Here is a 16,275-nt window from a genome sequence, read left to right on the forward strand (position 1 = left end):
TACCTTTAACCGGGAAGGGGGTTGCGCTCCGTAGGAGTGGTTCCTATGGTTCGACATCGCCTCACCCGGCGTAAACGAAGGCGGCCAAGCTAGATGGTACTTGAACACGGCAGCTAACATTGGAGATTTGCATTTCCAAAGGAAGAGATATTTAGTTATCTCGTCTTTGAGCCAGACCCTACCGCCATGGCTCTTTACGAATATGTCACTCAGGAGCAGCTTGCGGGCTTCGACAAATATAAGGTATGATTTATAGGTTACAATGGCGTGCTAGCAGCTAGCCGCTGAGCGGACAGGTTCTGTGCGTTTAGCAGCTAGTTGTCACGATCTGCAGGGTGCTTCCCCTGAAAATTGTGTAAAGGTACTCAGAGTTTACGGAACGATACCGGATGTTTGCCATTTTTCCTGTTGAAAAAAGCCGCAAAGTAGGTCATCTCATATTCACCAATGGTACGTTTTTTGTTTTGAAAATTTTGCTCGGAAGTGTCCTTATTTTCTGTTTTACTTTACATTTGGTGCATATGCGCTAACAGCTAGCGACTCCTCTCTGCTTATGTTGTATTTGAATGGAGGCTTCTTTGCTTTGACCCCACAATTCAGAGACTTTATCTATTTCCTTTTTTATTGGACTCCAGCTGTTAATTTTTTTTATTATTATTTCAGCCACTGTAAGGAATAAAACTGCTAACGAACACCTGTAATGGTAGCGTGGAGAGGAAACCATTGAATTGGATCCAGTAGGATATGAGAAACAAAGAAGCACATTAAAAACGTCTAAATACAATTGTAAAAAATTCTGGGGTGTACAACATTGTCTTTTGATGGGTTTTGAACGGAATCACACTTTGTGTTTGCCAACTAATAGCATTTTAGTTAGTTAATTCTCATAAGGATGCGCTTCACTGGGCTATTACCAGTGCGCTCATCTGTAAGGGCATGGAAGTCATGGAGTATTTTAAGTAGTAAGTTGATCTTTGAATATCTTCATTTCGTTAACATGTGTTATAACATTACAACTTTTTCTATATATTTTTGCATTATTTCAGTCAAGTTTCTTCTTCCTTTAAAACCCTAGTGTGGGTACTCAGGCTCCTTCCTAATACCCCATGCTTTTACTGCTTCACACAGCAGCAAAAGCAAGAGTCGTCATATATCTCTGAGTATCACAAGAAACCATTTTTTCCCAGTATTTGCTTTATAAGTGGCTTCCTCTGTCTAATAGCAGGCGTAACCCAAGCACTGGTTTCTAGCAGACAGCAGAGAAGGACAAATGAGAGCAAATGAGGGGATTGTGACTCTCCTTGAAAACAGAGGTTGCTTTCTCAAAAGGGGAATAAAGATGCATATAGATGAGCTTTAAGTGGGAAGAACACAAGAGCGTGGAGATTGCTCAGCTGATCAGTTCACTTTTTTTTTCTGTCACTCCACTTCTCACATTCCTTTGTAACAGGTCACAGACTGCAGGGCCACCTTAGTTGGTGTGAAAGTGACATACTTGTGTATCTGTTAATGCACACAGACTATGATTATAGTGCCTGTTTTTCCATGTGTGGTTATAAATAATCACACAGGTTATTACATAAAAAACCTATTTTGTCATTACATAGTATAATCATCATTATCTACAGTGAACATGCTGTCAGTATTGCAGCAGTAGATAAACATTTTCATATTAGGTTAGATAAATCATTGTGTAGGCTTGAGTGAGAGCACTGTGTAGTAAAATTAACCTGTGTCCTTAGTTGGCTGTTGCGGTATTAAGTGCTGCACTGTATTCACAGTGAACTTGGAAGTGAACACTGGGGAGCCCAGCTTTTGTAAGAACAGTGTATTTAACAAAAACAAAGCAAAACAAATACCAATAGTTAACCTTTGTGTAGTCCCCTAAAAATGAAGATCCCAACCTTCTTCCAAGTATCTAGGAGTGACAGTGCGATCAAAGTCTATCACAGGAGATGGCTGTGCCAAAGGATTGATATCAAAGAGTCAATATTTACTCATAATAGGAAAGCCTACCAAAATAAAACACACAGTGCAATGCAATATAGCTTTTACATTGGGTCCTACAATGGATAAAGGTGCACACTGCAATCAGTTTTATTCTTATTTAGTACCAAGATGGTCCAGTTAACAAGGCAGTTGCTTTGCTTTATCTGCAATGAAATACAGAATTAAAGACCTGTTTGTGATCACACCTCTGTGCCTCTTTGCAGTACAGCGCAGTGGACTCGAATCCCCTGTCCATCTATGTCATGCATCCTTTCTGGAACCTTGTTGTGAAGGTGAGGAAGACCCATCCAGCTTAATGTGTCAGTTGCAGGCTACATCATTAATGAGATTTCCAGCCGTGTGCTGTGATACAGTAGCGAGACGACCTGATGCATTACCAGCGCGCATTTTTCTGCCAGTGTCAGAACACATCAGTCACTGATTGTAATGGTTTGTTTTAGATTTGGGAGGATTTTTTGTTGTTGTTGTTTTTAATGCTGTCATTTAACCAGACAGTCATTTGAAAAGGTTCATATTAATATACATAAATCTTCTATTCAGCAGTACTAATTAAATTCCAGTTATTCAATATGCCATTACTATGATGAGAAAACTGTGTGTGAGAGCTGAGTGGCATGATCATGAATTGTTGTTCTCACGGCCTCTTTTTTTTTCTCACTCTTTTCTTAACAGTTTCTACCCACATGGTTGGCACCAAACCTCATTACATTTACAGGCTTTATGTTCCTTGTGTTGAACTTCCTCATGTTGGCCTTCTACGACTTTGACTTCAATGCATCTTGTAGGTCATTCACGTTTTCTTTTTTCTTAAACTGGGGAGGGTTGCTCAGTTTGTTTTCCCTCAAACATACTAGACGTGGGTTGAATCCATCGCTGTTGTCTAGAGTAGGAAGAGAGATTCAGACATGTGCAAGTTTGTTTATGGAAGGCAAAGTCCAGCAATCGACTGCCTATGGTGGCTCATGGTAATCACTAACCCGTTACGTCATTCACACAGGCAACAACACCCAGGGAGCTGTTCCTGTTAACATGCCCAGACTACATCTCTGTATTGCAAATAAGATACTTTGCTCTAGCATTTCTGCTGTCCAATCTAAGTGGTTACCTTTTGCACACATAAATGAAACACTCATGGACAAAAGGCTGACCTCTACAGTCAATATGAGGGCCAGTCAGGATTTTTTCTGTCAGTACTGAGCTCTTACAGGAATAGCTAATCCAAACAGTACACACATATTAACAGTTGTCCTAAAATATTGACTTTTTTTAGATTGGATGGCATTGGTCTAATGAGTGGAATCAGTAATGTGGAAAATTACTCTAGTCTAAGTTTTTCATGATCTCCATGTGTCGTGCCATATACTCACAATGTTTGTTTCTCAGCTGCAGGACATCAACACGTGCCTAGTTGGGTCTGGGTTGCAGCGGGGATCTTCAACTTCTTAGCCTATACACTTGGTGAGTTCTGACCTCTGCAACTCCATGTGGCTTGTTTTTATTTTTATTGTACATTTTTTTTCCCTTCTTACTCATGGGAAGTAGAGAAACTCACGGGGAAGCGCAGTGCCTCTCGAAAGCTTAAAGGCCGCTATTCTGTTTTTGTTTTGGATGTTTACTTTGTAGAATGAGGCACGCAGACACCTGTTTTTGCTATAATTGGATTGTTTATATGCACTCATGTTACATCTCATAGCATTACATTTTCATTTTTTAGAAGTATCACTAACTGAAATCATAAAAGTTATCAGACTATTTGTAACTTGAATCAGATAAAGCTGTACTAGTCTGTCTAAAGCTATGTATGACATCCTGGAGGTATGTGTATGAAATATAAGGGACCAACCACCATTGCAACAACATTATAAGAGTAAATATATTGCACTCCCAATTCTGATATCTATATATTTTATTTTATAAAAAAAAAAACTTGAAGGAAAGCATATTTGAAATAAAATTGTTGTCTGACATTCAGTATGACGTGTGGCTGTCAAGGCTTCAAAAAAAGAGACGTATCTTCTGACAAGTAGCAAGGTGGGGGAAATCCAGGCTGGAAAATGTCATTGGGGAAATGGATTTCAGTACATATGACTGCCCACTTAATAGCTATAACATAAGTACAGTGGTCCCTCGCTATAATACGGTTCACCTTTCACGGTCTTGCTGTTTCGCTGATTTTTTGTGTGTGCAATTTTGCATGCTTTTTAAAAAAATATATATTTTTAAACAGCGCATTGTGTAATGCGTTCTGATTGGCTGTAGACCATTGTCAATCAATCTCGTGCCGTGTTTCTTGTACAGTACAGAATGCGTTCAGCTTGTCAAATTTATCTAAATCTTTGATCACTAGCAATGTGACTCTGAAATGCTGTGTTTGTAAGTTTTCTCCAACAAACAAAAAAATGTTGATGAAATGTTTCGCACCGTCAAAAGCAATCACGGGTGCCTTTGGTTTTATTCTATAATACTGGACTTATTTTTCTACGAAGGTTTAAACTTTTAGAGTGTTTAAACCATAAAGAAAAGTGGGAAAATGTTCATGCCTGTCGGAGAACAGTGTAGAAAGTGTAGTGAGGGGTTTTACAGCCATGAAACATCTATAGTAATTGTAAAAAAATAAAGTTAGCTACTTTGTGGATTTCACCTATCGCAGGTTATTTTTAGAACGTAACTACCGCGATAAACGAGGGACCTCGGAAGCAGCTTCATTCCCTGACTGTAGAGAACGGTCACACTGCAGCATCCTGTAACGTCTTCACTGAAGTATACTATACACAAGCCATTCCTGCTGGACTGCCGTTTCTTCTGTTTGTCCTGTCCACCATTAGTGAATGACTGATGACCTCAGTAATCACTGTGTGTAACATTAAGTGTGAACGTTTAGACATGAATGAAGCCTCTTATCTCTGGGCATACTTTCAGTTTTGACTTTCTCATTGCAGTTTATGATAAATATCAGCTCACACAAGTGAATATCATCTTTTTATAATTGTCTGTTGCTCTCCCACTGACATGATCTGTGTTAGTTAGTTAAACTGATCCCTTCTTATCTATCCTTCAGTCATACTCTGTGAACCATTAAAATTAAGCAACCGTGGTGTTTCATATGAGGCTGTGCTCCTGAGTGAACTGAATGAAGCCCAGTTGTGTTGGTGTAACAGTGAAGTGGGAATGTTGCTCCCTTTGACCAGTTATGCTCAGCCTTAGCTGAGCGGAGATGTCATCATATATACATATCCCCATAAGCATGTACTGTATGTGCTGATCTGTGTCTGTCTGTGCTTTTTATAGATGGTGTTGATGGCAAACAGGCACGTCGCACCAACTCTTCCACGCCGCTAGGGGAGCTTTTTGACCACGGTCTGGACAGCTGGGCCTGTGTCTTCTTTGTGGCCACTGTATACTCTATATTTGGGCGTGCGGAGAGTGGTGTCGGTGTGGTCACACTTTATTACATACTGTGGGTGGTGCTGTTCTCCTTCATACTGTCCCACTGGGAGAAATATAACACTGGCATCTTGTTTCTGCCTTGGGGATATGATATCAGCCAAGTGGTAAGTTTTTGGGCGTTTGGATGATTGACAGTGTAAGACACTACACTAGACTTCTAAACATCTGTCTTGTGTCCTGTCTCCTTGCAGACAATCTCCCTTGTTTACTTGGTTACTGCTGCAGTGGGTGTGGAAACCTGGTACCAACCAGTTATTTTTCACCTTCTCTACAGAGACCTCTTCACCTTTATGATCGTTGGTGAGCTGTGTTTGATTACTCAGTTACTGAATATGTTCATTCATTAGCCAAAGCAGTGAAACTGAAACTAATTTCTGCTGATTTCCAGCTTGTTCCTTCACTGTGACCTTACCTATGAGCCTCTACAATGTCCTCAAGTAAGCACAACTTATATCAGCCTTAGATCACATTTTCTTTTTTCTCTTGCCTTTGCTAATTCTGTTCTTAACTGTTTTCCCACTGTGCTTTTGCAGGGGTTACAGGAATAACACACTGAAGCACAGCAGCCTGTATGAAGGTTTACTGCCTTTCCTCTCTCCGTTTCTTCTGTTTGTCCTGTCCACCATTTGGGTGATCTACTCTCCATCCAACATCCTGGAGCTGCAGCCCAGGATCTTCTACCTCATGGTGGGGACAGCTTTTGCCAACGTCACGGTGTGTGATTTTTCTCTTCTTCTTCTTTTTTTTTTTTTTTTTTTTTTTTAAACGTTTTTTGTGTTGTGTTTTTTCCTTCAACCTCTGCAGTGTAGTTTCCTCAGTCAGAATTTCTCTTTAGAATTTCAAACTCTGTACTGATACCCTGGAAAATACCAAAGATTTCATTTGTGTTTTTTCAACTTTTCAAAGATAGATTACAATAATCCTGGTCCATGCACATGTATTCAGCTACAGTCCTGTTTATTTCATGTGCTTCTGGTGACTTGGCACTTGGGCTGAGTGATGTGAGGAAAATCTAATATCGTGATATTTTTTGGCTATATCGCGATACACAATCGCAATATGTCTTGAGACCCAGTGCCCCCGAACCAGCTGGAAAACAAGACCACAAATATACAATAACATGGAATCGGACTTACTGTGCCGCTTTTCTGTTTCTCTCGCCGATAGCTGTTGTAGCTTGTATCACAGCTGGCTTATTTAAAATTTTCTTTGGTGTGTGGTTCAGATTGCAGAGTTTAAAACAGTCTTAATTTCGCAGTGGATGACTTTTCAGCTGGTGGAAAGTTTTCTTGGTACTTCTACCTTTTGCAGAAGTAGTTTTACGGCATGTTTTGCAAATTACTGCATTATGTTCAACATCCTCCTGCTGTCGCCATATTTTTCCCTATCTGCTGGTATATAGACACGCATGCTCAGCGCAGTGCGCTGGTAGGAAATTTTCTGGATGGGGGAGGGGGTTAATGATGCATTCACAGCGTGTGGGAGAAAAGAAAATCAGAGTGAGTTACATGCAGACAGCTTAATATTTCCATGGCAACTTATACTGGATGGTTACAATAAAGCCATTTTAACTGTTGTACGTGGAAAAACTTGCGACACATCGAGTTTATTCGATGTATCGCCCACCCCTACTTGGCACCATATTTTTCTTTCTAAAATGAGTTGTTAAGGTGGACTCCCACTGTTTCTGTTTAGTTGCTGGTGGACTTCAACTCAGGACTTTTCAACTTCAGTGTGAGACTGAAGTTGAAAACAACACTTTTTAGACACTGATTGTGTTTTTCTGTTAAGTAATGCTGTCTGTTAACCTCACAGATGGGCAAGACTAATAGCATTTGCTGCCTAACTCCCACAATAATGTTATCCTTTTATCAAGTAGCCACAGTTACTAGCTGTTGCCTTAAACCATAACTTAACAGATGGCTAATGTGACTGTTAAAACAGTATAAAGGCTAACAGTAATGTGTATGTCAGCCTGGTTAACATTTATGTTTAATACTTGAGTGTTGGTGAAACAGTAGCTTTACTGACCTCATGCAATTCCTCAGAAATAGGAGGGTGTCGGTCTGTAAGATGCTTCACTGAGTATCTATTTTAGAAAATCAAAAAACAAACGGGTACTATCATGTTTTTGGAAATCAAAACGTGCCATACGTATTACTTTTGATGAAGTACATAGTTAATGTTTTTTCACGTGTTTTTTGTGAATGTCTTTGTTTTTCAGTGTAAGCTGATTGTGTGTCAAATGAGTAACACACGCTGCCAGCCACTGAGCATACTGTTACTGCCCATGACAGCGATGGTGGTGTTAGCCATCACCAGGGTCTTCACCAACGAGACGCTTCTGCTTTATTTGTGGACAGCTGCTGTCGTATTAGCGCACATACACTACGGCGTGTCTGTGGTAAGAGCACACATGCAAAGAACATGTTTGATTCCCTGCTGTGCAAAGAGGCTGCAGCTGTTCCAAAGACAAAGATGTGTTTGTTGCTGTAGCTCTGCCAGTAACACGCAGCCAACTGAGGCTAAGAAGACACTTAAAAAGCCCCCCAAAACAGTGATTGTGTTCATTTAGATCAAAACTTATAGACGTTAAAACGCCGAAATCGAAAAGATCTTCATTTATGTAGCCATTTTTATGCATAATACATCTGACTGCATGGCCTGTATAGCTGTAATGAATAATGTTTCTGTCCTATATGATTTAACCTGGAGAGAAAATGTGCACGTTAAAGAGCAATGGCCCAAAACCTGAACCCTGAGGAGACCAGTGATTTTTGTGTTCCTAAAATTTGCATTCAATACAAAACTGAACTGAAACAGAATATTTGAAGGCCTTTGAATTTGAATTAACTGCTGTTTTTACCTTTTTCGTTGCTAGGTAGAACAGCTCAGTAACCACTTCAACATCTTTGCCTTCTCCCTCAAGAAGCCCAACAGCGACTGACAGGAGGAGGAACGAATCGGCTTGAAAGGAGCAGAGGTTTAAGCTTCTCTCCTCCTCTGCTTACCGACACTTCACTTTCATCACCGCGGAAACTGCATCCCCTCCATCCATGACGACACTGCAAGTGGAAAGGACTAGGGTTTTCTTTTTCCAGTGTCTTCAAAAACACACAGTCACTCTGAGCACACACGCTCACACTTCCCCTAACCTATCCACCAACCAAACTCTGGTGTCAGAGGTGTGGTGGACCCAGGGGCTCTGGCTTCCGTCACTGATGATTGGCCAACTCGGTTGAGCCAATGAGGTGCAATTGTTTCCTACGGAAATGTGCTTCAGTCGCGAGGACAGGAGCCCAGACGAGCCATGCAAAGACAAACACTCGCATCGTTTGTTCTGCTATCTTTCGTGAGGGCCCTCATTGTCCCAGTGCAGTGCCCAGACCGCCCCCCCTCTTATATTGTCCATAACAAGTCAATGCCTAACCCTTAACCGCACACGTTTCTACTCCAGGCCTCCACCCTCACACAGCCTGTCTTCGAAGTTCCGACTCAAAGTGAGGAAAGGCAGAAATTCCCCTCACTCCCGAGGTCTTCACAAAGATAGATGTACAAGCTAATTGACACAGGAAGATGCATTATTCTGTTTTAATGCAGAGGAATAAATACTTTGTGGCAGATATTTCATTATAGACACAGCCACAAACACGCACACACATGTGTACTCTTAAAAGTATTATGAATGTATCATATGCCTTGGGGAAATGCCATTTCAGTTTTATTCTATTAACAGGAATGCCTCAAGTAGTGTTGTTCTTGAACGTGACCAAACCATCAAACTCTGGCCACATGTGGCTCCACAGCTGGGTCCAGTGTTTAAGGTTCTGTCACTTTTTTTTTTTTTTTATGAGATGATTTGCGGTTGGAAATCTGAGATATATGTTAAAATATATATATATATATATATATATATATATATATATATATATATATATATATATATATATATATATATATATATATATATATATATATATATATATATATATATATATATATATATAAAAACGGTATGTGTAAGGGGATTTGGGGCATCCTTTTTTTTCTAACTTAAATGAAACCGTAAAACATTGTACAAATTTCCCTCTGAAGTTCACTGTCTGCGCTGTCGTCTTAGAACAGAGTTGACTATAGAGCAAACCCAGGTGACTTTTACTAACTTTCCACTTTGACCTCTGTCTGAGCACTGGCTTCCCAACTCTACCTACTATCTGAGGTGTCGTGTCTTCATGCTGATTCTTTTCTTCTTCTTTTTTTTTAAACACTTTTTAAAAATGTGTTTTGGTTGTAGTTTTTACAATTTTTTTTAACATACATCACGTCTTTTGGGGGGGGGGGGGGGTTGATTCAACTGTTGCCATGGCAATGGTGTGTGGTAAAGTTGCGCAGCACTTGAATGAAGAGTGGGTCCAAAAACCGCTAACGGAGCGGGCTCACTCTGAAGGAACAAGTCGTCGCACGGGACACCGCAAATTCCACAGCACCGCCTGGCTCCGTGGTCCCTCCTCGCACAGATACTATCACCTCTTTTTTTGTTTTTTCTCAGCAGTGTGTCTGATAACTTCTCGTTGCTTTTTCTGGTCCTGTAAAACACTGTTCCTCTCATGTGATTGTAACTATGTATCCAGTGTGAAGACCATTCAGTCATGGCCTCAGTACTTGGATTTTCATCAAACTGGTTTTCAAAGCATGCCGAGAGAAGAGGGGCAGGCTTGTTGTAGTTCAGTTCAGCTCAGATTGTTAGTTTCACCAGTTTGAGCTTCACCATTTTTGAAAACCAGCCAAACCAGAAGAAAACCAGTATGAGATGTAAAGTTCTTGTTTACTTGGGATACCTCACTCTTTATCGAAAGGTGGAACAGAAAGAACCAGTAAGCTGAAAATAAAAGGACAAAAACCCACAAAACTCATCACTGAATAAGAATTATAGGAAAACCTTGGACTGGTCTTAGGAACACTCAGGCCGGTCAGGAGTTAATGTTTGTTAGTTATCTGACTGAATACGATTTCCAGTCATAGTAAGCATCATCTCTTTATACAGTCTTCTTTATTTTAAGGATACATAGGTAACATGCACTGGGGATATATAAACAACGCTGGTATCTGCAGTTTTACCACTTGTGCAGAAGTTTTGTACGTAAACTGTTACTGAGCATCACTGAACACTGAGACCACAGGCACAACCTAGTTAGTGTCCCTGTATGGCTGGGAGGAACATGGACAGCTAAGTAGATGATTGTGATTCGCAGTACCTGTTTTCAGTCATAATCGCATTATAGCATTATAACAGTTGAAACTGATTGGACAAAGCTTCTTTTTTTTTTTTTAAATGATGTTTATGAAGCCCCACTTCATAAAGTAGATTGTAGTAATGTGGCAACAACTGTGACTGATTTAAGCCCGGCACAGCGAGCTAACTGTGTCTCTGGTGGGTTTATGCACTGTCTGGGTATGTACAGCTCCATGAGTACATGTTTGTTTAAGTATGGGTGTATACGCTGTATGTGTGAATATCTCTGTAAATACATATTATTATTTCTTCTTCCTTTTTTTTTTTTAACTGCAAGTGGAATTGTTGACTGTCTCACAGTTCGTGATGGGGTGTGATGCCAGTCAGCAGTACAAAACACAAAACGGTCTATGGGACAGTGTTTAAATGTGTCAATGTTAAGGTTTTTTTTTTGGTTTTGTTTGTTTGTTTTTAACAATTGTAGGAATTTTTTTAAAATTTGTGTTGCTTTACCAGATGATGAGATCACCTCCAGTTCTTTTCTTTGGGATCCTGTGGAAAGGAGCAGTAGGATTTCCTCTCCAGGTTGCAGACACTACAAACTCAATCCAAACAGGGAATTTATATCAGAGAAAATGTTGTCTGGGATTTTTTTATTATTATTATTTAAAGAAGGAAACAAAAAATTGTCATGCTGCTTCCTTAGTTTCTTTAGAATCCAGTTTGTGTTCTTGAGCTTCACTCACCACCACACAAGTCTTAACCACCCACCCTCAGATCAATGAACCAAGCTGTTGTATAATGCTGCTCTGGCAAACACCCCAGAGCCTCAGTGTGGCTTCTTGTGATGTTGTACTTAACCAGTAGAAGAAGGACTGTACGGAAACAAATAAAAATAGATTTTCTTTAACATTTTGCTGTTGACTGAGGTTTGAACTTCAGGGCTTGGAAGCCTGTCATTTCTTAAGTGTCCTCCTGAGGGTAGCAGAGAGCAGCATTCACTCACCTCATGTGGTAAGAATGCTCTGCTGCCACCTGCGCTGTGATTCCATACAGTACTATGTTATTAGCTGCATGCAGAATATTCAGAGAAACTTTCCACAGTATCCCGACTGTTGTCTTTGAAGCTTTTGGGTGTCGGTGCAAATTTATTGATTGGTTAAAAGCAGTGAATATTACAGCTGACCCATCTAACAGATTTGAGCAGCACGTCATACACTTGTTTTAATATATGTGCCAATCCTCTTTGCACACAGTAGTGTGCAAGAGTCTCAGGCCACCGGTCATTTCTTTATATTTTGTCAGGAAAATGGAAATAGTTGCTATGATTTATTGAAGCAAAAAAAGAGTTTGTATAATTTTAATGAGCTTGGAACTCAATATTTGGTGTGAGTGCTTTTTTTCTTCACCAGTCGAGCTCTCTCATGGAGCCTTCTTGTCTTTTGTTTAAGTATTCAGGAATAGTTCTCCAGGCTTCTTGAAGGAAATTCAAAGCTCTTCTTTGGATGTTTCTGCCTTTTGGTCTGTTCTCTGTCAAAATGCTCCCACACTGCTTCAGTAATGCTGAGGTCCAGGCTCTGGTGGAGGCCAATCCATGTCTCACAATGTTCCACTGTGTGTTTTTCTATCAAGATGCTTTTAGTGCATTGGCAGCGTGTTTGGGATCATTGTCATGCTGTAAAATTAAGGAACCAGCAATCACAGTCTTTGCAGAATGTATTGTATGGTGGAACAAAGTGACATGTTTTCTTAAAGACATGACTTTCATGGTAAATGGTACTAGTCCCTAAGGACCCCAAAGCGCTTTACATATCCAGTCATCCACACATTCACACACTGGTGATGGCAAGCTACATTGTAGCCACAGCCACCCTGGGGCGCACTGACAGAGGCGAGGCTGCCGGACACTGGCGCCACCGGGTCCTCTGACCACCACCAGTAGGCAACAGGTGAAGTGCCTTGCCCAAGGACACAAAGACTGAGACTGTCCAAGCCGGGGCTCAAACCGGCAACCTTCCGATTACAAGGCAAACTCCCAACTCTTGAGCCACGATCGCTCTAATCCATTAAACAGCACAGCTTCTGTGGGAACAGGTGGAAAAAACACTTTGTCTTTAATTATATTTGCTAATGAATGAGCAACAATCGCCCACTTTCAGATGCTGTAGATATCTTTTTAGGCGTAGCAGTCATTTAGTGCTCTAGTTGTCCAGTTCCCTGAATTTTTTAAAGGCAAACTGCACACTCCAAGTTTCACAACTTAGGGAAGTATATATTGTAACTTTAGAAGAATATAGCTGCATCTCATAGTATATATTATCAGAAATGGGAAGCACTTGACCTTTGCAACAGCTCTAATCTGACAAAAAAAATACACTACTAAAATTGATAATTACTGATATTCAGGTGTCTTATGCTAAAATAAGAAAATATAAATAAAACTCAAACAAGACCTCAGCTGTAGAAAATGCTTCCATTATTGCGCCACATTAAAATGAGCATTTTACCACATAATTTATTTCAGTTTCACTCATTTAAATAATGAAATTGCTTTAAAATGGAATATACTGTTGAACCTATTTACATGAACGGAAGAAGCTACTTTTAGCCGCTCCCTTTATCACAAGGGGTCGCCACAGCACATGCGTGGCAGATTTTTATACCACATGCCCTTTTTGACACAACGTCCAAGAAATCTGCATCTCCTCCTGGGATTAAACCAGCGATCGGTCCCTTGATAGGCAGATGTGTAAATCGCTACACTGCTGAGTCACATGTGGAAAGAAAAATAGTGAAAATAAAAGTTAAGAAGTGGAATGAACTAATATGTGGATTAAATCATCCACAGTTTTGCCCATGCAATGAATTCAACACGTCTGCAGCTGTTCTCCAGTCAAACTGTGGTCGAATGAACTCAGACAATCTGCAACACAATTACAGTTTTGAGTGGAATAAGGAGAACAATTAAACATACACTAGTTTCCTCTGGTTAATACCCAGGAGCTATGCTGTTCAACTCAGTTCAATTCATTGCACATTTCTAGTGCTGTGTGTGCCTCAGAGATGGAATATCAAAGGTAGGAACTGGCTCATCCTTATGCATTATGCAACTCATCCAGCAGATGGAGCTGTAGCTCAGCAGATGTTGCAGTTTTACTCGCTGTTTCCAGCTCTTACAGCTGTGGACCTGACAGTTGAGAACTATAAAAGCATTGTTTCAGCACACAGTTCTCCACAAAACGAGCTTCACACGTAACACAACTGTTGGCATTTTAAAAGTCTTCTTCGCAGTATGAACAAAATGTGCCGAACTCAACACCCCTGACTTATGTGGCTCTGCTCTCTCTAACAGACTTCATTAGTAATTGACGTGTCCTTGCATGCAAGTTTGTCTGACAGCAAAAAGCTTGTGTGTTTTTGGTTTTTATCAGCTTTGCGCTCACAGAAAGACTGTAAAAATAAATCTCACGGGGAAGTTTAAGAGACAGAGTACTTATTGAAAATGAATGAAAACTTTCAAACAAAGAGAAATCTGAAATGCTTATAAAAACATTAGGGCAGCTGCCAGAGAACATCAAAGAGGCAGAGTCCGTGGCAAGTTTGCCTTTAATAAATGCACAGAGCTGTATGTTTGAATGTGGAGGCCCGGCGCGTCGGGCCCGGCCTCTCCATTGTGCATGTGTAGGTGCTGAGTCCTGCCTGTCAAAACAGCTGGCAGCTCCCCAAGATCTTTTTCACGAAGCAATGATTCATTCAAACACAGAGCAAGCCGGGGGATTGTTGGCACATTAAACACGAGATCAACTTGATTGTCTGGGAACAACAGCCTGGTTGCAGAAGTGTTACAGAAGAGTGGGGGGGATAAGTTACAGATGATCATTCATTTTCAGTCGATCATTTATACCTATTAACATCTGTGCACCAAACGAGTTCCACACTTTATGAAGAAATATATGAATCCCTTAAAATCTCACAGTCTTTTTGCTTGAAATGCTAAAAAAGTTTAAAGCTGGCCTCTTTGATAGCTGTGGTGGATTCACAGCATTAGCAAACTGAAAAAAGACCAAGAAGTTACAAAGAAAGAAGCTTTAGTTTCCTGAACCTAATCCTAAAGCACAGGGGACTTCTGCTGGGTTGATCCATGTGCTCAGTCTTCCAGTCACATTATTACTATTGTCAAAACGTGAGTCCTTGGGGCCACTTTCTGAAGCCATGAATTTTAAAATCATTTTCAGTGAAGAATTCTTTTAGACTGAGCTGATCTATGAAGCAGGGGCTGCTTCATAGATCAGCTCTAATCCATTAAACAGCACAGCTTCTGTGGGAACAGGTGGAAAAAACACTTTGTCTTTAATTATATTTGCTAATGAATGAGTAACAATTACAACTGCACACTTGATTGTTCTCAAATCCACCTAGGAACATGTAAAAGAGATAACTGACTAGTTTTAACTGTCTGCTTATTAGAAACAAATGTATGGACTTTTATTAAAGGTTGATGTAAAATGTGCACCAGTAGCGGTATCTCTTACCGTTTATGAGTGCCAATAATATTTTATAATGAACAGTTCACTTAAAATGTTGTTTTTATTGGCTTAGATGTGATAAAACGTTAGTAAGTTTGAATGTATAGTGAATATAAATGTAAATGACGACCTTTAGAGAGGAAGCTTTTTTCATGTCATGTTTTGTTATGTAGATGATGAGACACTTTAGTAAAAATGTTTCATTAGCCTTTATTTTCATTGCAGGAAAGATAAGAGAAGCTTTACATGGCAGAGAGAAGTTAAAAGACAGAAGTGATTCTCACTGAACCCAATTCATGCAGATATTAAAGGTGTCTGTCCATCCATCCCTGACCTTAAACTTTTACAATACTGTACTGTAGGATTTTGATGTGCTTCATGGACAAACAGGATTTTCTCCCCATTCTCCGATGATCTACCATGCTTTGAAAGTCGACGTGTGTTTAAGCTGAAGGCGGCTCCCACGCGCTGAGGTTAAAACGTCTCTGGTCAGGACGTCCTTTAGTGAATTAGCTGGTGTTGATGCCCAACTGACAGTTAATCAGAGGTGGCATCAATTAAACTGCCCTGGGCTCAGGTTGCTGCCCTGCGGTGCTGGGCGTTTTGTGCACCGCTGACCCCCCGTGACTCATATATGGACGCTCACGGTGAGCAGCTGGAGCCCAGTTAACCACCACGCCACCCTGGACTGTTCCCGGCCCTCCACTGCGAGGTGACTCTCAATTATGGATGACCATCATTAGAAACTAGACACGCCGGAACACAGGGTTACCCATACTGGCACACACAGGCGCGCACGCAAACACTGTGATGGACACAGCGATTATGCTCAGAGACACCCAAGACTATTGAAGTGCTAATGGAGTAACACCATCCATTTCATTCCATAAGCACTGCACCTGTAACCCCTGTAGCCTCCAGGTCACCACCAGTTAGTATTTTCCATATTAGTGTCATCGTTACTAGCAATTTAAAAATCTGTGTCATATCATGATATTCGAGGGGAGGGTAGCTGAGTGGTTGAGTTCTTCTCTTTCATGCATGATAACGATACAGTAT

General features: G+C 40.5%; 1 protein-coding gene across 2 annotated transcripts; it reads left to right on the forward strand.

Annotated features, from left to right (window-relative positions):
- Positions 1-26: 26 nt before the first annotated feature.
- selenoi (selenoprotein I) lies at positions 27-9,360 on the forward strand. 2 transcript variants are annotated; one of them, XM_063495324.1, is made up of 10 exons: positions 27-243; positions 2,214-2,282; positions 2,683-2,791; positions 3,394-3,468; positions 5,299-5,561; positions 5,649-5,757; positions 5,846-5,894; positions 5,991-6,171; positions 7,682-7,861; positions 8,339-9,360. In XM_063495324.1, the coding sequence occupies exons 1-10, from the start codon at positions 187-189 to the stop codon at positions 8,444-8,446; spliced, it is 1,200 nt and encodes a 399-aa protein (XP_063351394.1). In that variant the 5' UTR covers positions 27-186; the 3' UTR covers positions 8,447-9,360. The 2 variants fall into 2 exon arrangements, with proteins under 2 accessions (XP_063351394.1, XP_063351395.1); XM_063495325.1 differs by having other exon boundaries at positions 8,339-8,404.
- Positions 9,361-16,275: the final 6,915 nt, after the last annotated feature.

Source organism: Pelmatolapia mariae, linkage group LG15 (genome assembly GCF_036321145.2).
Source record: "Pelmatolapia mariae isolate MD_Pm_ZW linkage group LG15, Pm_UMD_F_2, whole genome shotgun sequence".
Classification (NCBI taxonomy): Eukaryota; Metazoa; Chordata; class Actinopteri; order Cichliformes; family Cichlidae; genus Pelmatolapia; species Pelmatolapia mariae.

Excerpts from the sequence above, each read along its gene's own strand:
- selenoi (XM_063495325.1), top strand. The coding sequence starts at position 187 with ATGGCTCTTTACGAATATGTCACTCAGGAGCAGCTTGCGGGCTTCGAC. Across the intron at positions 2,283-2,682 it reads TCTGGAACCTTGTTGTGAAG|TTTCTACCCACATGGTTGGC; the intron begins GTGAGGAAGACC and ends TTTTCTTAACAG. Across the intron at positions 5,758-5,845 it reads CTTCACCTTTATGATCGTTG|CTTGTTCCTTCACTGTGACC; the intron begins GTGAGCTGTGTT and ends GCTGATTTCCAG.